The sequence below is a fragment of the Schistocerca serialis genome, chromosome 3 (assembly GCF_023864345.2).
Source record: "Schistocerca serialis cubense isolate TAMUIC-IGC-003099 chromosome 3, iqSchSeri2.2, whole genome shotgun sequence".
NCBI classification, from domain to species: domain Eukaryota; kingdom Metazoa; phylum Arthropoda; class Insecta; order Orthoptera; family Acrididae; genus Schistocerca; species Schistocerca serialis.
This window is the reverse complement of record NC_064640.1, coordinates 125,625,036-125,645,837: the sequence shown is the minus strand read 5'-3', so window position 1 is coordinate 125,645,837 and position 20,802 is coordinate 125,625,036. Positions and strand designations below refer to the sequence as shown.

The 20,802-nt window shown below is 42.6% G+C and overlaps 1 protein-coding gene across 1 annotated transcript in view; it reads right to left on the bottom strand.

Moving 5' to 3' along the window:
* LOC126471548 (lipase 1-like) overlaps positions 1-20,802 on the bottom strand; it is a 273,437-nt gene that overhangs the window by 102,603 nt on the left and 150,032 nt on the right. The window contains exon 5 of the mRNA XM_050099775.1: positions 6,646-6,804. Within this exon, the coding sequence (XP_049955732.1) occupies positions 6,646-6,804 (159 nt within the window). The remainder of the gene's footprint in view (positions 1-6,645; positions 6,805-20,802) is intronic.

Genomic DNA, 20,802 nt, shown 5'->3' with positions numbered 1-20,802 from the left:
ATCAAACTTTGCGAGGGCAATCAAATCCTTTTGGTTTACTAAAGATGCGTGGCATACTGTGGCAGTTTACTGCTGTTCTGCTCTCCCATTCCTCTTTCCATCGGTCGTTTATTTTAAAGTTGGTTTGGTGCAGAGCCTGTGCGGTCTTTAGTGGAGGATGCCTAGATCGGAGTCGGTTTCCTTGGATGTCGTGAGTATCTTCATGGATTTGTAATTGAGGATTGGTCATGATTTTTTGAAATTCTCTAACCAGAGCGTGTTCACGGCGCAGTTTAGGTGGGGCTATGTTACTGAGAACGGGCAGCCACACTGTAGGAGTTGGCCTGATTGTGCCTGATATAATACGCTTTGTTGCATTAAGTTGGCTATCTACCATGTGTGTGTGTTTGCTGTTGAGCCACACTGGGGCACAGTATTCTGCCACTGGATACACCAAGCCAAGTGCGGATGTTCTTAAGGTAGATGCTGTGGAGCCTTAAGTGGTGCCACAGAGCTTCTGCAATATGTTGTTGCGAGTTTTAAGTTTCGCTGCAGTTTTCGTCAGGTGTTCTTTGAATGTTAGTGTCCTATCTAGGGTAACCCCAAGGTACTTTGGGTGTTTGTTGTGATTTAGTAATTTCCCGTCTAGATAGACTTGTAGTTCTCTGTTGGCCATTTTGTTGTTCAAATGGACGGCAGATACTTCCGTCTTTGTAGCACTAGGTTGTAGCCTCCATTTTCTAAAGTACTCGCTGAGAATCCCTAGGTCACTCGTAAGGATATCTTCGGCAGTTTCTATATTTTTGTGGGCTGTTGCTAGAGCCCAGTCGTCAGCATAACCAAATTTGCGCGATCTGGTTGCAGGCATGTCAGCGATGTAAAGGCTGAAAAGAAGGGGCGCAAGGACAGAGCCTTGTGGGAGTCCATTATTGAGTTTCATCTGTTTACTTCTCTCATTCCTCATTATTACTTGGAAGGTTCTATTTGACAACATATCATCAATGAGGTTGGTTATCTTCTTGCAGGGAACGGCACAGATTAATTTCTACATGAGCCCCGGTTTCCAAACTGTATCATAGGCTGCTGTTAGGTCTATGAATGCTGCAGCTACTTTATGTTTCTTCTGGAACCCCGCCTCTATATATGTTGTCAGTGATAGGACTTGATCTGTACAGCAGCGATATGGACGGAATCCTGCTTGTTCGATAGGGATTTTTTTGAGTATAGTCTGGCCTGTTCTGTTGAGGAGCAGTCTTTCTAGTAATTTATAGACCATACTGAGAAGGGCAATGGGGCGGTAACTCTCTGGTCTATCGCCTGGTTTACCAGGTTTCAGGACTGCGATGATCTTTGCTCGTTTAAGTGAGGGAGGAATGCTACCCACTTGGAGAAGGTCCGTAAAGAACTTAGCCAGCCATTGTTTTGTGTAGGCTCCGACATGTATGAGGAACTCAGGGTGGATACCATCGAAACCCGGAGCTTTGCCTGATTTAACCCTCTTCAGGGCATTGGTAACCTCCTCGATGCGAATATCTGATGAATATTCTGAGTCCATTGCACGGGTCCTTTTTAATGTTTTTAAGTCTTTCTTCACTTTTGTTGTGTGCTTTCTATTTCGTGGGGCTCTAGACGCAGAAACTATGCGGGATGCAACCTTGTTGGGAGATATTTCGTCCTTTCTATGTTCAGGTGGATTTGCGCCTCCAAGTTTACGCAGGCTTGTCGGCTTGACTTTGAAAAGTCTAGATTTTCAACAGTATTCTCCCATTTTTGCCGTCTAATAAAGTCGATGTTATGTAATAGTTCATCCGCTATTTCCCGGTCCACATTCTTGAGGAACTCCGCGTACAGGTCATCGCATATCCCTGTCCAACCGGGAATGTATTTTTTGCGGTACCCTCTTGGGATCGCTGTTTTCGCAGAGCTAATGACCGCTCCCACAAACTTCTCATAGCTCTTGCTGGTTGGAGGGATCCAGCTCAAGGTATAATCAAGTTGTACAGAGAATTTTGTCCAGTCAGCTTTTGTAAAATTCCACCTTGGTCGAGGGTAAGACCTTATTATCGGGATGGATATACCGATATTAATAAGCACAGGGCGGTGCTGGCTATGAGGGAAGTCCGTCAGGACCCTTCTAGAGGCTGTCAGTGGTTTATCGTTTGTATCCCTCGAAACAAAGCACAGATCCGGGTTATAGTCGCAGTTCCATGCGGCTGATCTGAATGTCCCTCGGTCCTTGGCATCAAAGACCAGATATGTATTTTGTCCCTCGGACCAATCGACCAGCATGTCTCCATTGCTATCATTCGTACTATATTTCCACATTTCGTGGTGACTATTATAGTCCCCAACGTATACGCTTGGGTGTGGGTTATTCAATAATATGTCTTTCTCGAAGCTCTGAAAAGACTGATATGATTTTAGTCATGTGAGCTGTATTAGCAGTAGCTGCTGATGCTATGAACACCTTAACCATCCCACGTGTATTAGTTCATTAGGATTGTCATTTTATATTGCAGAGATCGATTGTTCATTTTATAGTGCTGAATGTAGATACTTGTTCCGGTGCTATTTCTTTCAGCTAACGTGGGTTTAATAAAATTTTTGTATTTCGTATAGTTCGCGTTTTCATTCGTCCACTTTGGGTGTTGTTTTCCTATATAAATTAGCCATATGTAATATTTGTGACACAACTTGACCAGAAGAAGGGGTAGGTTGGTAGGACATGTTCTGAGGCATCAAGGGATCACCAATTTAGTATTGGAGGGCAGAGTGGAGGGTAAAAATCGTAGAGGGAGACCAAGAGATGAATAGACTAAACAGATACAGAAGGATGTAGGTTGCAGTAGGTACTGGGAGATGAAGAAGCTTGCAAAGGATAGAGTAGCATGGAGAGCTGCATCAAACCAGTCTCAGGACTGAAGACCACAACAACAACAACATGTAATATTTCAGCATTTTTTTTTCTCTCTTTCAGTAAGTACTTGTTGAGATTTGACGTTTTTAAGAATATTTGATTCACTAAACCTGGCATGCTTCCAAGTTCTCTATTGCCAAGCTGTACTGCATGACTGGTTAACCTTACAGGTGACGTACCCAGCATACATGATTGTTCCCTGCTGACTCTATACATTCCATCTATCTCAGTATCTTCATGACGATTAGTGAAATTGCTAGTAGTAAATCATGCTCCTCTCCTCCTCCTCCTCCTCCTTCTTCTTCTTCTTCTCTTCCTCCATCTGTCTTATCGTGTGTGTGTGTGTGTGTGTGTGTGTGTGTGTGTGTGTGTGTGTGTGTGTGTGTGTGTGTGTGTGAATGTTATTTAAGAATTTCAGTTACAGATTTAAATGTTTTCAGAAGAGAATGAGCTCATTCTAACTGCCCTAGCCTTAGGAATCGTAATTTCTGTCGAATAGCCTTTCACGCCTCGATAAATATCCATTTCATCGACGTTCTGTTATATAATAAACAGGCTTTGAGATAGTATACAACTTTTATTCTATCGGATTTGTCATATGGGATGTTTTTTTCCGATTTTGCCGACCTTTACAGTCAACCTGTAGATTGACTTCAAAATGGCTCTAATATTGCCTGCATGTTCAGATTTCATATCCGATACATTTGTCAAAGCTGTTTTATCGATCGTTTATATCCTTGATAATTTTGCTGATGGTTTCTTCTCAAGCTTTCATATCTCTGATATTTTTATGAATGCTTTCCTCTTGGGCAGTTATAGCCCTGATTCTTTTGTGGACATCTTCAGGATGGAGTATTTTCATATCTTCTTTGAGTTCCACAGTTCTTGCAGCTAGCATATGGTCTTCCACATACCCTCGAATCCTACATTTCACAGTTGCTCAATCATCGTGTAATTTGCGTTAATTTGCTGATCACCCCTCTCAGAATTCTTGTTAACCAGTCCATTAATGCTTTTTATTTTACATAGTACAGCTTTGAAGATTTTCATTGCTTTTTTCAGTTTTGCTACTATGACATTTAAGACTTTTGTTGATAGATTCAATTTTTTATTCTATGTACAAACGGATGTTTGGCTCGTGCATCATCTCCTCAGAATGAATGCATGACATGGTTGTCAATTTGTCCATAGAGTAATGAGTAATATTTTATCTTTTATCTTTATATATAAATGCAAGTTTAGTTTAAAAGTCGATTACTCGATCTGTTTATGTATCAAATTCTTCTATGGTGTTCCATAGTTTCCCAATGCTCGTTTCATGTTTTGTATCAACATTCTGAATATTTTGTGTACATCTATGTGATTGCTCTGAGAAGCTAATCATTTGTCTTCCTGTCGGCTAAATTTCGAGTCTGTAGCACGTCATCTTCGTGGTGTAGCAATTTTAATGGCCAGTAGTGTAATTTTGTAGTCATGAATGGTGCTGGCTGGGCACTGCTACCAACGCTCCAAACAGTTTCGGAACAAAATGTTCCCTTCGCCGCCCGCCGGAGCGTATATAAATAACGAGGTGTCTGCCTCTTACGAACTGGCAGCTTCCCCTCTGCGTGGAAACACGTGAAGGTAGTTGCCATCCCTAAACCTGGTAAGCATACTAGACTCGCGCACAATTGTAGGCTGACAAGCCTACTGCCAGCTCTTTCTAAGGTTTTCGAAAGGCTGTGTAGACAAGTGAAGGATGAGCGCCTCCTTCCGAATGAGCACTTCGGTTTCCGGAGGGGGCACTCAACCCAACAACAGCGACATAGGTTGGTTGAGCAGCCAATGGGAGCGCTGGACCATAGAGAGTACCTAGGGGGAGGTACTTTTCGACGTGTCCAAGGCATTCGGCAGCGTGTGGCATAACAGCCTCCCGTACAAGCTTCTTGTAGTGGGGGTACCGGTGTCACACGTCCGCCTGCTCAAAACCTACCTAAATGACCGCACTTTTCACGTACGAGCACACGGAATTCTACAGAAAGGCGAATACGGCCGAGAGTGCCGCAGGGGTCTGTTCTCAGCCCTCTGCTGCTGTGTACACTATACTGTATACGTCTGACATGCCGAAAACTGCAAGCGTCGAGTTGCGCTTTATGCAGACGACATAGCGCTCTTTGTGCGCAGTCTCAGCGCACACATAATGAGACGACGTGTGCAAAAAGTGTGCGATAACCTTGGATCTTAGGCGACTCAAGATGAATGCGCCTAGAAGCCAAGCCCTGGTCGTTACCAGGTAAAAGCTCCCTGAAGATTTAGTAACGCCTCGTATCACGGGAGGCCCCATCAGATGATCACGAACCAGGAAATACCTTGGCGTGACCTGAGATCGGCACATGACCTGGGGAGAGCGTTGGGTCGCCTACGCACGCTTTACCCAATTTTAAACCCAACAACGACGTTACGCACCCGATCTGGATTAACACTATATCTGGCACTTATTAGGTCCGTTATAGAGTAGGCTTCTATGGTATGGGGCAATGCTGCCCACATCCGCATTGAAAAACTACAGAAAGTGCAGAACAAAGCTCTCCGCCTTGCTCTGCACTTACCCAGACACTTCCCCACTAGGGAGCTTCATGAGCAGGCTGGCATTCCCACGTTAAAGGACTTCATCGAACAGATCACTCGCCAGTTCTATGAAGAGGCGCAGCAATCTGAAAACCCATTAATACCCAGTTTGGTCAGCCAGATACATTGGCGCCCAACCACAAGGTGACCGGACCTAATGCGTGAATAAAACTCATAATAAGAGAAATAGTGTAACAAAACCAGAATGATACCTTGAGCAGACATACCAAAAAGAGAAGAATTTTTAAAAAACCGAACGAATAGAGCAGTTAAGTAGGAAAAGGACTAAAAGTGCGAGAGCTACAAAAGAAAAGAGATCCAGAGATCTCCTAAAGTCAGTCAGTCAGTCAGCTGTTCGCGTCCGTTTAAGCCTCGGATGGCGTTAGTAATGGCTGACGTTATTGATTTTCGGTCGATTGATATGTTGCGTGTATGTTGTGAAACTGTGTAAAAGTTAACCTACTTGGATTCAGAATATATCTGGAAAACCCGTGTTTCATTCTCCAGATTCTATTTAGTATGCTGCCCGCTATATTATAGAAAACAGCGGTAAGTTATTCTCCACTTTTAAGGCAAGCAGTTAACTTTTTCTGAATGGGAACAAAGAGTAGAAATCGTTCTGAACTTTTTCGGGTGCTGAGAACAATAGAACAAGCTTTAATGATTTGCTTACTTATTCTTGTGCATGTGGAACAATGTTTCGTTAAACAACAATAGACTTTTATCGTCGTGGTTCCTGACCCCTTAGTATTATACTTAGACAATGAACAGTATGTTCTCCATCGCTCTCTGGATGGCCGCGTAAACAGTTTTCAGACCATTGTAAAAATCTATGGTATCCCAGACTCGCATAAGACTACCAAACTTTTCAGTTTACAACCTAGAGAACAAAATACAATAATTATTACCCATCGCCCCATTCGCTGTCTTAAAAAGTCAAATTTATATGTGTACAAGTAGTGAAAAGCATTTTTCCTCTTTAAGAGATGAAAATAAAAGCCCACTGATGATGCTGAAAGTGCAGTGGAACTTGTCTGGGAAATAGAAGAAAAGATAAAATTATGTTTTGCTCAAGATAGATCCCCTGCAAATACAAATCTATTAAATTGTTATCAGTATATGCATTTGTACATGGTACTCACCCTATTTAAACCTTGAGGATCCCACCCATAAAGAGTTTGAATGAGATTCAGGCAGAGATCCTGCGTAGGTTTGTCGTCCCCACAAGTCTTCTGCAACAGCGAGCAAGATTCCTTGGTCGTTGGCGGAACTCTGTATATGCGCGCTCTCTGGAGGAGGCTCTGTGGGCACAAATAAGGTAGCACTATGTTTAATATTTACACATTTTAGGTTCTGACGACGTAATGTTTCATGTCAGAGTTGAACCATTATCTACGAGTCTATAACAATATGACGAAAACAGCGGCGGCTTGACAAATTTGTCTATAAAGTGATAGTATTCATAAATTGTTTCATCGTGATCAATAACGTGGCCTGCGGAATAATTTTGTTTGTATGGCTATTTGAATTTGTTATGATTTGTTCTTATGAATAAACTGTCACAAAATTCTTTGTTTTGAATGGTTCCTCGCTAATGAAAATTGATCCAAAGTTGATGAAGATACAGGAGACTACTCCTTGATTTTCAATTGTTAAGGAATATGTGACTGAATTAAAACGTGTCTGCTCTTCTCGTGAAGATAAACTATGCGGGTGACGACCCAAACTTGCACGGCTGCTACTGTAGGTGAAACGCATTTATCGCGAATCTCTTGCCCAACGTAAAGTCCCGAGCGACTGGAAAAAAGCGCAGGTGACGCTTGTATATAAGAAGGGTAGAAGGACGGATCCTCAAAATTACATAACAATATCCTTAACATCAGTTTGTTGCAGGATTCTCGAACACATTCTCAGTTCGAATATAATGAATTTCCTTGAGACAGAGAAGTTGCTGTCCATGCATCAGCACGGCTTTAGAAAGCATCGCTCCTGCGAAACGCAACTCGCCCTTTTTTCACATGATATCTTGCGAACCATGGATGAAGGGTATCAGACGGATGCCATATTCCTTGACTTCCGGAAAGCGTTTGACTTGGTGCCCCACTGCAGACTCCTAACTAAGGTACGAGCATATGGGATTGGTTCCCAAGTATGTGAGTGGCTCGAAGACTTCTTAAGTAATAGAACCCAGTACGTTGTCCTCGATGGTGAGTGTTCATCGGAGGTGAGGGTATCATCTGGAGTGCCCCGGGGAAGTGTGGTAGGTCCGCTGTTGTTTTCTATCTACATAAATGATCTTTTGGATAGGGTGGATAGCAATGTGCGGCTGTTTGCTGATGATGCTGTGGTGTACGGGAAGATCTCGTCGTTGAATGACTGTAGGAGGATACAAGATGACTTGGACAGGATTTGTGATTGGTGTAAAGAATGGCAGCTAACTCTAAATATAGATAGATGTAAATTAATGCAGATAAATAGGAAAAGGAATCCCGTAATGTTTGAATACTCCGTTAGTAGTGTACCGCTTGACACAGTCACGTCGATTAAATACAGTATTTGGGCGTAACACTGCAGAGTGATATGAAGTGGGACAAGCATGTAATGGCAGTTGTGGGGAAGGCGGATAGTCGTCTTCTGTTCATTGGTAGAATTTTGGGAAGATGTGGTTCATCTGCAAAGCAGACCGCTTATAAAACACTAATACGACCTATTCTTGAATACTGCTCGAGCGTTTGGGATCCCTATCAGGACGGATTGAGGGAGGACACAGAAGCAATTCAGAGGCGGGCTGCTAGATTTGTTACGGTAGGTTTTATCATCACACGAGTGTTACGGGAATGCTTCAGGAACTCGGGCGGGAGTCTCTGGAGGAAGGGAGGCGTTCTTTTCGTGAATCGCTGCTGAGGAAATTTAGAGAACCAGCCTTTGAGGCTGACTGCATTACAATTTTACTGCCGCCAACTTATATTTCGCGGGAAGACCACAAAGATAAGATAAGAGAGATTAGGGCTCGTACAGAGGCATATAGGCAGTCATTTTTCCCTCGTTCTGTTTGGGAGTGGAACAGGGAGAGAAGGTGATAGTTGTGGTACTAGGTACCCTCCGCCACGCACCGTATGGTGGATTGCGGAGTATGTATGTAGATGTAGAACGCTGATGAAATGCTTAGGATGGTATTGTACGACGGGTGCTTAAAGCTAACGCCTTAGGAGTGTCACAAGAAAGGAAATCGTATACAGATTGTAAAGGATACCTGTTTACAACGTATCCGAGTGATGTAGGGGAAATCAAGACGAACAGTTTTATATGAGACACTTGGAATTTATCTAACCGGAAAACAATCTCAAACTGGCCTATAATAGCCATCTAAGCTGTAGTACATGCATACTACGCGATATTTAGAATATCTTTTCGCCTTCTGTAAGTTGTGTGAAAACTAATTGCCTTTACAAGTCCACCTAAATCCAACCCTCACAAGCAAAGCAGTCTCTCAGTATGACGGCTAGAGAAACAAAACGACTGAATTGTTTTATAATGAATAATTCCAGGTAAGCTGCTCATAATGTTTCTTCTTAACAACAAGCTTATTTCGGCTATAGCGCCATTCTTAAGTAAAAATGTAGATGTTACATTTAGTGAGTCTACTTACTTTTATAAAAGTTTATAAAAGTTGCACATAAAGGGCAGTATACGTATATACTTAAATCTAGTTGGAATAAGTACCTATATTGCATCAGCGACTAAACTGTCGACTGTCTATTTGTTGCTACCTTGTTATATTCATGCAAGTTCCATTTTTATCTAATATTTTTGTTAAATACTTTGGACGGCTAGTTTGACAGTTTCTCGTTTATGCTTTATGTTTACAGGGTAATCTTCGCTATTCAGTGATGTTAGTTGCATTTCACTGATATTATGATTTTAATATTATTTGTATCTATGGTTTTTTATTTTTTATTTACTATATTTTTTATCCGTTATCATTTTCCAAAAGTCAGTAAAATTTTCTAAATAATTTTTACCTTCGCGATCGATTTGTTCATTAAGGATATCATTTGCATAGTTTTTTTGTATGTATGTATATTTCTGATTCTTCCAAGGTGTTCATGGTATATCCTTTTGGTATTCTTTGTAGAACTAGCTATCATTTTCGAAATGTTCTGCTCTGTGGTTTTGGTTTTTGAGATGCAGGTAAAAGCTTGACCGACTGCTGTCACAATTTCTTGTGTGTTCTTTGAATCTAGTGCTAAATTGTATATCGGTTAAAGGGCACGAAATATTAGCATTCGCGAAAATGTTATATACAAATAGAACTTACGTGATTATAGCAATTTGGCAACAACCAGATAGTCGGCAGTTTACTCATTGATACAATATGGGCATCTATTCCAATTAGATGTAAGTATGTATGTAAACTGACTTTTATGTACATTTTTTATAAACGTAAGTAGACTCGACAAGTGTAACATCCACAGCAAGGGCGCCCATAGCGCCCCCCCCCCCCTCCCCTCTCCCAACCCAGCTCACACGGAAGGAAAAAAATTGATATCAAGTGTTTTTCTTTTAAAAAATGATTTAAAAGCCTGTGTTACGCAGGTCTGTAACGTGGTTGAAACTGGAAATTTATTAGGGCTACTTACAGGTCGCCTTTTGCCTTACAGAACATTAAAAATATTGCACTCTTCCCGCTTTGTCGTCAGCCCCCTCGTCTATAAACTATCTCAGGGGCGCTCTTGATCTACAGGTTTCCTTGAGAATGGCGCTGTAGCCGAAACAAGCTTTTAGTAGAGAAGAAACATTACTAACTAAATTATTAGCTGCTTACCTGGAGCTTTTCATTATAAAAAGTCATATTATGACGTATTCTATGCTGCGAACCCGACCAAAAAATATTGATTTAATTGTTATTTGAAACAATTAAGATTCACAAAGCTATGAGGTCAAATTTCACAAACATCAGTTTTACAATTTGTAAGTGAAATAACAAGGTGCGTTTTATACTCAAGCGGATTTTATTGAAAAAAAGTAATGAGTTTCAGACGGTTAATTCTGATGAAGCTGGTGACGTAAGAGGGCGATAGGATTTGAAAATATCGCTCGGTGCAAATATGCTACAGTAGGTGGCTTTTGCAGACCAATCTGAGGTTGTCTGCTAGCTTGGTAGATCACAAGTGTCCTATATCAACTTTTTCGTCTGGGTGTCCCTACACCACTGTAGTACGTTGTAAATGATTATCATTTCCACCATGTATTTTAAATGACGAAGTAACTACTAGAAAACTTAGCACACGAATTTCTCAGCAAATTATCCCATTTTAAAACAACTGCAACCGACTTCTTGCGCCGATTATGTACTGTGGGTGAGTCGTAGGTACACCATTCCAAGCCAGAACAATACCACAGTCAACGTATTTCGTAGAAACAGGCTTGTGCCGATCTAGGTATCGGTTCACTGGGGGAGGGGGGGGGCGGGAGGAAGAGCACAACTCGTTACAGTCTCCCTGGAATACATCTTGTCATCACCCCCATTTTTAACATGCCACATACCTATGATTTTTGTGATACTAGTGAAATATATAGCACGCCTTATAACAATAATAATTTGATTACAAAACTAACTAAAATATTTTAATGCAATAATAATTTGTTAACGTCAGTGCTCAATAAATAGCTTTAGCTTAACTTTTATTAAATTTCAGTTGAGAAAAACCACAGTGCTTCAAAACCATTCGTCACAAAATTTGAGAAATACAAGTGTCATGCACTTGAGTTAGGCACTACATTAGAAGAAGCTCGCTCATGATTTACCGGAGACAAAGTCGAAAAGTACACTTATCGTTATTAGTGTTCCATTTAGCACTAGGATTGTGAATTCAAGTCTGCAGACTATTTCTATTCGGGTGTGGAATCTGTCTACATTATTTCTCTTTTTTTTCCTTTTTGGAGGGTCTTTCACTTTCTATGTTGCCTTACTTTGCTTCCTGTGGTTTGTCGATTCTGTCTATGGACTCAGGAAATCTGCCAGTTTCTTTGTTGCTAGCAGGTATGGTCGCTCTACCTGGCTGTAATGACAAGTCCATGCAAGTGGGAAAGCCATCAAGTAAGTGATTGGAAAGCATCCTGTGATAAACATAGCTTGTTATTTCTAGAAGTCTTTATCACTTTCAAGACAATACAGAAAAATGATTGTACAGGGTAAACGACTGTCTGTATGCATACGTTAAGCACGAATTTATCTGGCTTTATCATCATGTTCATTTTCCGGACTACACGCAGAAGATATTAAGTAAGATAAAGTGTATCTTAACAGAAAATTTATCTGTGATTCGCAATGCCTCTCTTATAGCTTCTGCCATTGAGGACCGATGAGTGTCCTTATGGCACTTCTGTGCTTCTTAAAGAAGAACGTGACTTGGTCTTTTTTCATTTTCAACCAACAGCTATCGTTGTGCTTAAGCATTAGTTGGTCACAGAAATCTATAAAAATCTATAATTTTACGTTGTTCAGTCTTGCACTGAGCGATTCGTTATTTCACAATATTATCGAAAGCTGTTTTCTTTTTTAATACAATTTCCTTGTCTTTCTGGGATCGATTTTCGTTTTCATTCTTTCAGTAGTTTCATTTACTTCAATTTTTATTCTTAAATCTCTTCCTGCATCTCTTCTCTAACCTTAGAAATTTTTTGGTCAACACTTCTTTGCAATTACCATTTTAGTTCCTCAATGGTTTGTTCCATTTCATCCTTAAGACTGCCACATGTTTCTTAAAATCTTTTAGCCCAAGATTTAATGTGAGCTATTTCAATCCATTCTGCCCTGCTTTTAATTTTCTTGTAACATTACTATTCAGATAATTTATCGCATATATCAAACAAGTCAGTAAATTTGCTTACACACTAGAATCGAATTTAGTTTCCATTGTCATCCCTTGTTCCACATTCGCTATTACAGATTCATTTCCGTCATTTCTATATCAAAAAAGTCAAAATCATAATCTTTCTAGTTCATTTGAACTTTGTGGTCCATTTATATTATTATAATGCTGAATGAGATTTTCACTCTGCAGCGGAGTGTGCGCTGATATGAAACTTCCTGGCAGATTAAAACTGTGTGCCCGACCGAGACTCTAACTCGGGATCTTTGCCTTTCGCGGGCAAGTGCTCTACCATCTGAGCTAACGAAGCACGACTCACGCCCGGTACTCACAGCTTTACTTCTGCCAGTATCTCGTCTCCTACCTTCCAAACTTTACAGAAGCTCTCCTGCGAACCTTGTAGAACTAGCACTCCTGAAAGAAAGGATTATAATGCTGTTGTAATAAGAGAAACAGTCTGTTGGTGAACTTCGTAGTGAAACAAAAGAAGTACTGAATAGTGTCAAACGTGAAATCTATGATTTTACCCCAATTAGAAACCTCTGAAGCTGATGAAAAAATATATACATATCCTATATCGCAGAGAGAGATGGGAAGTTAGAGGACGAACTAGAACAACTGAAGAAGGTATGGGAAAATATATTTCAGCTAGATGAAGGAGACATAATAAACAAATACAGCATGATGAAATAAATATAGGGGCTTTGGTTTAGATTAAGTCCCATGAAAAATCCAAAGAGATAAATTCAGAGACTTACGTCACCAGCTTCGTCAGAATTAACCATCTGAAACTCGTTACTTTTTTTCAAGAAAATCCGTAAAACTGATGTTTGTGAAAGTTTACCTCGGAGCTTTGTAAATTTTAACAGTCTAAAATTAACACTTAAATCAATATTTTTTGGTCATAATATGACTTTTTATAATGAAAAATTCCAGGTAAGTAGCTAATAATTTTCTGAAGCTGCTCTCAGCTGTGGCAAGAGCAAGCAACGCCATCCGCATAGCACGCCCTCTGGCCTGTGGTGTCACAGGGCGGGGATGCCGCTGCTAGTGGGCGAGACTGCACGCCACGAGCTGGTGCCGCCGAACATGTCATCTTCCACAAGGCCACTCGCCAATGCCCAAGGGGTGATGGTGCGACCACATCCTGACAGCATAGACCTAACGCTGTTAAGTAATGTAGCGTCGAGTCCCACGGGCGATACAGTACATGGGATGATACTATTGCATACTGTGGTGATTAGATGGGAGCATAGTGGCACGAGACGCATTGCTAAGGATGTGGAATCAGCCATACGAGTGTCATTTGCATCTTACATCGACATACCCAGCGACCATGAAGCACAAATGTATGGTGCAGTATCACAGGACATTCCACTCTGAGATCTTCCTTCATCTGAAGGCTGTTAAATGGAAGTATATATGTGTATGCATACACTGACCCCCTCCTTATTGGTCAAGTCCTTATGCTCTTAGAACCATTGCGAGTATCAATGGTACACAGTGCACTGGTCGTTAGGAAAAAAGAGACCACCCCATCCAGTCGCAGTGCCACTGTGAAGTGTGAGAGTGCACGCACTGCAGTCCTGTTAGATGTGGTTGCAATTGTACCTGCTGTTTGGCATGAGTCCCTTTCTGCCTGTTATTCAGTGTAGCCATCATCTGCTGTGTAGTTGACAGTGGTCGAACACCTCCTCTCCTTTTGGCACAGAGCCTGTAGTTCAGAGTGCTACCCATGCATGTAAAATTGAGCTGTGAGCAATATCAAACTCTTGGTCTACACTCATCACACTTGGTCTTTCTTCCAGTTTCCCGATGATTCTTCCCCATGTGAAGTCATCCCTATATTGGTTCAAATGGCTCTGAGCACTATGGGACTTAACTGCTGAGGTCATCAGTCCCCTAGAACTTAGAACTACTTAAACCTAACTAACCTAACGACATCACACACATCCATGACCGAGGCAGGATTCGAACCTGCGACCGTAGCGGTCGTGCGGTTCCAGACTGTAGCGCCTAGAACCGCTCGGCCACACCGGCCGGCTCATCCCTATATTGCCCCAGACCATGTTGTAATTAAAAACACCACCAAAGTGCTGGTTGATTGACACATGTTGTCTTTTCCCAGTACTTCAACTGCCTCGTTTTGTGGGACCAGCCCCATTTGTCACTGTGTCTCACTGACCTCACACCATGTGACATCCAGCTTTCTGTGCATGGCTGGGAGTCATAAGACATGTTTTCGCATTTTCATTCATTTCCAACAAGTAGTTAATATATTATGCTTCTTTATCTCTCTCGCCCTCAAGTTTTGCAGAGCAGTTTATTTTGGTTTCACATCTTCCGTTTTAATTAATTATATTGAGCTTGAGGTGTGTGGGTGAGGGGTATAAAAGGTGGGAGCGTGAGTTAATGAATAAGTATTTAGGGGATTGCCTGCAATATCTGAAAAGCCAGTAAGATCGACTTGAAATAATTTGAAACAGCCATAATATTACTATATGTGTACTGAAACTTAATGTTTGAAAATCACTCAGAGGAACAAAAACTGGTGCACTGTTAAGATGTGAAGTGAAAGAACTCAAAGAACTGAAAACGTTACTAGTGAGTGTACGTTGCTGCAAATTGGGAAATACCGTATCCACTGAGATTAAACTGAAAACCTTTTTTGTACAATTCCTTTACTTAATATTCAACAGAAAAACCCCTTTCGATAATACACTGAAGCGCCAAAGAAACTGGCATAGGCATGCGTATTCAAATACAGAGATATGTGAACAGGCAGAATTCGGTGCTGCGGCTGGCAACTCCTATATAAGAGAACAAGTGACTAGCGGAGTTGCTAGATCGGTTAATGTTGCTACAATGGCAGGTTATCAAGATTTGAGTGAGTTTGAACGTGGTGTTATAGTCTGCCCACGAGCTACGGGTCACGGTATCTCCGAGGTAGCAAAATAGTTCAAATGGCTCTGAGCACTATGGGACTTAACATCTATGGTCATCAGTCCCCTAGAACTTAGAACTACTTAAACCTAACTAACCTAAGGACATCACACACATCCATGCCCGAGGCAGGATTCGATCCTGCAACCGTAGCAGTCGCGCGGCTCCGGACTGAGCGCCTAGAATCGCTAGACCACCGCGGCCGGCCCGAGGTAGCAGTGAAGTGGGTATTTTCCCGTACGACCATTTCACGAGAGTACCGTGAATGTCGAGAATCCGGTAAAACATCAAATCTCCGACATCGCTGCGGCCGAAAAAGCTCCTGCGAGAACGGGGCCAACGACGACCGAAGAAAATCGGTCAACGTGACAAAAGTGCCACCCTTCCGCAAATTGCTGCAGATTTCAGTCCTGGCCCATCAAAAAGTGTCAACGAAACAACATCGATATGGGCTTTCGGAGCCGAAGGCCAACTCGTGTACCTTTGATGACTACACGACACAAAGCTTTACGCCTCGGCTGGCTTCTTCAACACCAACATTCGACTGTTGATGACTGCAAACATGTTGTCTCGTCCGACGAGTCTCATTTCAAATTGTATCGAGTGGATGGGCGAATAAGGGTATGGAGACAACCTCACGAATCAATGGACCCTGCATGTAAACAGGGCACTGTTCAAGTTATCAGAGGCTCTGTAGTGGTGTGGGACGTGTGCAGCTGGAATGATATGGGACGCCTGATACATCTGGATACGACTCTGACTGGTGACACATACGCAAGCATCCGGTCTGATCACCTGCGACGCTTCATGTCCATTGCCCATTCCAACGGACTTGGGCAATTCCAACAGGACAATGCGACCCACCACACGACAAGAATTGCTACAGAGTGGCTCCAGGAACACTCTTCTGAGTTTAAACCCTTCCGTTGGTCAGCAAACTCCCCAGACATGAACATTATTGAGCATATCTGGCATGCCTTGAAGCGTTATGTTCAGAAGAGATCTCCAGCCCCTCGTACTCTTACGGCTTTATGGACAGCCCTGTAGGATTAATGGTGTCAATTCTCCTTAGCACACAGATATCAGTCGAGTCCATGCCACGTCGTGTTGCGGAACTCCCGAGTGCTTGCAGGGGCCCTACACGATATTAGGCACATGTACCAGTTTCTTTGGCTCTTCAGTGTATGTATACACATATATATATTTCCATTTAACAGCCTTCAAATGAAGAAATATCTTAGAGTGAAATGTCCTGTGATGCTGCATACATTTGTGCTCCATGGTCGTTGGGTATGTCGATGTAAAATGCAAATGACAATCAGCTGGCTGATCCTACATCCTTGGCAATGCGACTCGTGCCACTATGCTCCCATCTAATCGCCGCAGTATGCAATAGTATCATCCGATGTACTATAACGCCCATGGGACTCGACGCTACGTTACGTAACAGCGATGGGTCTTTGCGGTCAGGATCTGGTCGCCCCATCGCCCCTTGGGCACTGGCGAGTGGCCTTGTGGAAGATGACATGTTTGGCGGCACCAGCTCGTGGCGTGCAGTCTCGCCCACTAGCAGCGGCATCACCTCCCAGTGACACGGCAGGGCAGAGGCCGTGTTATGCGGATGGAGTTGCTTGTTCTGGCCACAGCTGATATCAGCTTCAGAAAATTGGTGGCCACTGAACGCCTGACAGTACTGTAGATTGCATTCAGGGGAGGAACTATGAGCTCTGCACAAAATTCGTGAAGTTGTGAGGTGTCATAATCCAGACAGCCAACAGGAGAACAGCTGGCAGCATCGAAGTCTGCTCGCATTGCTCCATCAAAGATCGTTGGCAGCTAGACGAATAGGACATATTGACAGAGGTGACAAAAGCCATGGGTTACCTCCTAAAAACGTCTCGGACCACCTGTTGCCCGGCGTAGTGCAGCAAATCGACGTGGCATGGACTCAAGAAGTCGTTGAAAGTCCCCCGCAGGAAAACTGAACCATGCTGCCTCTATAGCCAGCCATAGCTGCGAAGAGGTTGCCGGTGCATAATTTTGTGCACGAACTGACTTTTCGATTATGTCCCATAAATGTTCGATTGGATTTATGTTGGGCGGTTTGGGTGGCTAAATCATTTGCTGGAATTGGCCACAATGTTGCTCAAACCAGTCACGAACACTGTGATCTGGTGACATGGCGTATTGTCATCCATAAAAATTCCGTCGTTGTCTGGGAACATTAAGTCTATGAATGACTGAAAATGGTCTCCAAGTAGTTGAGCACAGCCATTTCCAGTCAATGATCGATTCAGTTCGACCAGAGAATCCAGTCTATTCCACATAAAGCAGCCCACTCCATTATGGAGCCATAGTGCCATGTTGACAACTTGGGTCCATGGCTTCATGGGGTCTGTAACACACTCGAAACCTACAATCAGCTCTTATCAGCTGCTGTCTGGAATCATCTGACCAGGTCACGGTCTTCCAGTCGTCTAGGATCCAACTGATATGATCACGAGCCCAGGAGAGGCTCTGCAGGCAATGTCGTGCTATTAGCAAAGGCGGTCATGTGCGTCATTGCTGCCATAGACTGTCCTAACGTACACGTTCGTCGTACGTCCCACAATGATTTTTGTGGTTATTTTACATAGTATTCCTTGATTCTACATCTACATTTATACTCCACAAGCCACCCAACGGTGTGTGGCGGAGGGCACTTTACGTGCCACTGTCATTACCTCCCTTTCCTGTTCCAGTCGCGTATGGTTCGCGGGAAGAACGACTGTCTGAAAGCCTCCGTGCGCGCTCTAATCTCTCTAATTTTACATTCGTGATCTCCTCGGGAGGTATAAGTAGGGGGAAGCAATATATTCGATACCTCATCCAGAAACGCACCCTCTCGAAACCTGGCGAGCAATCTACACCGCGATGCAGAGCGCCTCTCTTGCAGAGTCTGCTACTTGAGTTTATTAAACATCTCCGTAACGCTATCACGGTTACTAAATAACCCTGTGACGAAACGCGCCGCTCTTCTTTGGATCTTCTCTATCTCCTCCGTCAAACCGATCTGGTACGGATCCCACACTGATGAGCAATACTCAAGTATAGGTCGAACGAGTGTTTTGTAAGCCACCTCCTTTGTTGATGGACTACATTTTCTAAGCACTCTCCCAATGAATCTCAACCTGGTACCCGCCTTACCAACAATTAATTTTATATGATCATTCCACTTCAAATCGTTCCGCACGCATACTCCCAGATATTTTACAGAAGTAACTGCTACCAGTGTTTGTTCCGCTATCATATAATCATACAATAAAGGATCCTTCTTTCTATGTATTCGCCATACATTACATTTGTCTATGTTAAGGGACAGTTGCCACTCCCTGCACCAAGTGCCTATCCGCTGCAGATCTTCCTGCATTTCGCTACAATTTCCTAATGCTGCAACTTCTCTGTATACTACAGCATCATCCGCGAAAAACCGCATGGAACTTCCGACACTATCTACTAGGTCATTTATATATATTGTGAAAAGCAATGGTCCCATAACACTCCCCTGTGGCACGCCAGAGGTTACTTTAACGTCTGTAGACGTCTCTCCATTGATAACAACATGCTGTGTTCTGTTTGCTAAAAACTCTTCAATCCAGCCACACAGCTGGTCTGATATTCCGTAGGCTCTTACTTTGTTTATCAGGCGACAGTGCGGAATTGTATCGAACGCCTTCCGGAAGTCAAGAAAAATAGCATCTACCTGGGAGCCTGTATCTAATATTTTCTGGGTCTCATGAACAAATAAAGCGAGTTGGGTCTCACACGATCGCTGTTTCCGGAATCCATGTTGATTCCTACATAGTAGATTCTGGGTTTCCAAAAACGACATGATACTCGAGCAAAAAACATGTTCTAAATTTCTACAACAGATCGACGTCAGAGATATAGGTCTATAGTTTTGCGCATCTGCTCGACGACCCTTCTTGAAGACTGGGACTACCTGTGCTCTTTTCCAATCATTTGGAACCCTTCGTTCCTCTAGAGACTTGCGGTACACGGCTGTTAGAAGGGGGGCAAGTTCTTTCGCGTACTCTGTGTAGAATCGAATTGGTATCCCGTGAGGTCCTGTGGACTTTCCTCTGTTGAGTGATTCCAGTTGCTTTTCTATTCCTTGGACACTTATTTCAATGTCAGCCATTTTTTCGTTTGTGCGAGGATTTAGAGAAGGAACTGCAGTGCGGTCTTCCTCTGTGAAACAGCTTTGGAAAAAGGTGTTTAGTATTTCAGCTTTACGCGTGTCATCCTCTGTTTCAATGCCATCATCATCCCGGAGTGTCTGGATATGCTGTTTCGAGCCACTTACTGATTTAACGCAAGACCAGAACTTCCTAGGATTTTCTGTCAAGTCGGTACATAGAATTTTACTTTCGAATTCACTGAACGCTTCACGCATAGCCCTCCTTACGCTAACTTTGACGTCGTTCAGCTTCTGTTTGTCTGAGAGGTTTTGGCTGCGTTTAAACTTGGAGTGAAGCTCTCTTTGCTTTCGCAGTAGTTTCCTAACTTTGTTGTTGTACCACGGTGGGTTTTTCCCGTCCCTCACAGTTTTACTCGGCACGTACCTGTCTACAACGCATTTTACGATTGCCTTGAACTTTTTCCATAAACACTCAACATTGTCAGTGTCAGAACAGAAATTTTCGTTTTGATCTGTTAGGTAGTCTGAAATCTGCCTTCTATTACTCTTGCTAAACAGATAAACCTACCTCCCTTTTTTTATATTCCAACTAACATCCACATTCAGGCCTTATGATCATTGATTCCCTGTTCTGTACATACAGAGTCGAAAAGTTCGGGTCTTTTTGTTATCAGTAGGTCCAAGATGTTATCTCCACGAGTCGGTTCTCTGTTTAATTGCTCGAGGTAATTTTCGGATAGTGCACTCAGTATAATGTCACTCGATGCTCTGTCCCTACCACCTGTCCTAAACATCTGAGTGTCCTAGTCTATATCTGGTAAATTGAAATCTCCACCTAACTATAGCATGCTGAGAAAATTTATGTGAAATGTATTACAAATTTTCTCTCAGTTGTTCTGCCACTAATGCTGCTGAGTCGGGAGGTCGGTAAAAGGAGCCAATTATTAACCTAGCTCGGTTGTTGAGTGTAACCTCCACCCATAATAATTCACAGGAACTATCCACTTCTACTTCACTACAGGATAAACTACTACTAACAGCGACGAACACTCCACCATCGGTTGCATGCAATCTATCCTTTCTAAACACCGTCTGTACCTTTGTAAAAATTTCGGCAGAATTTATCTCTGGCTTAAGCCAGCTTTCTGTACCTATAACGATTTCAGCTTCGGTGCTTTCTATCAGCGCTTGAAGTTCTGGTACTTTACCAACGCAGCTTCGACAGTTGACAATTACAATACCGATTGCTGCTTGGTCCCCGCATGTCCTGACTTTGCCCCGCACCCGTTGAGGCTGTTGCC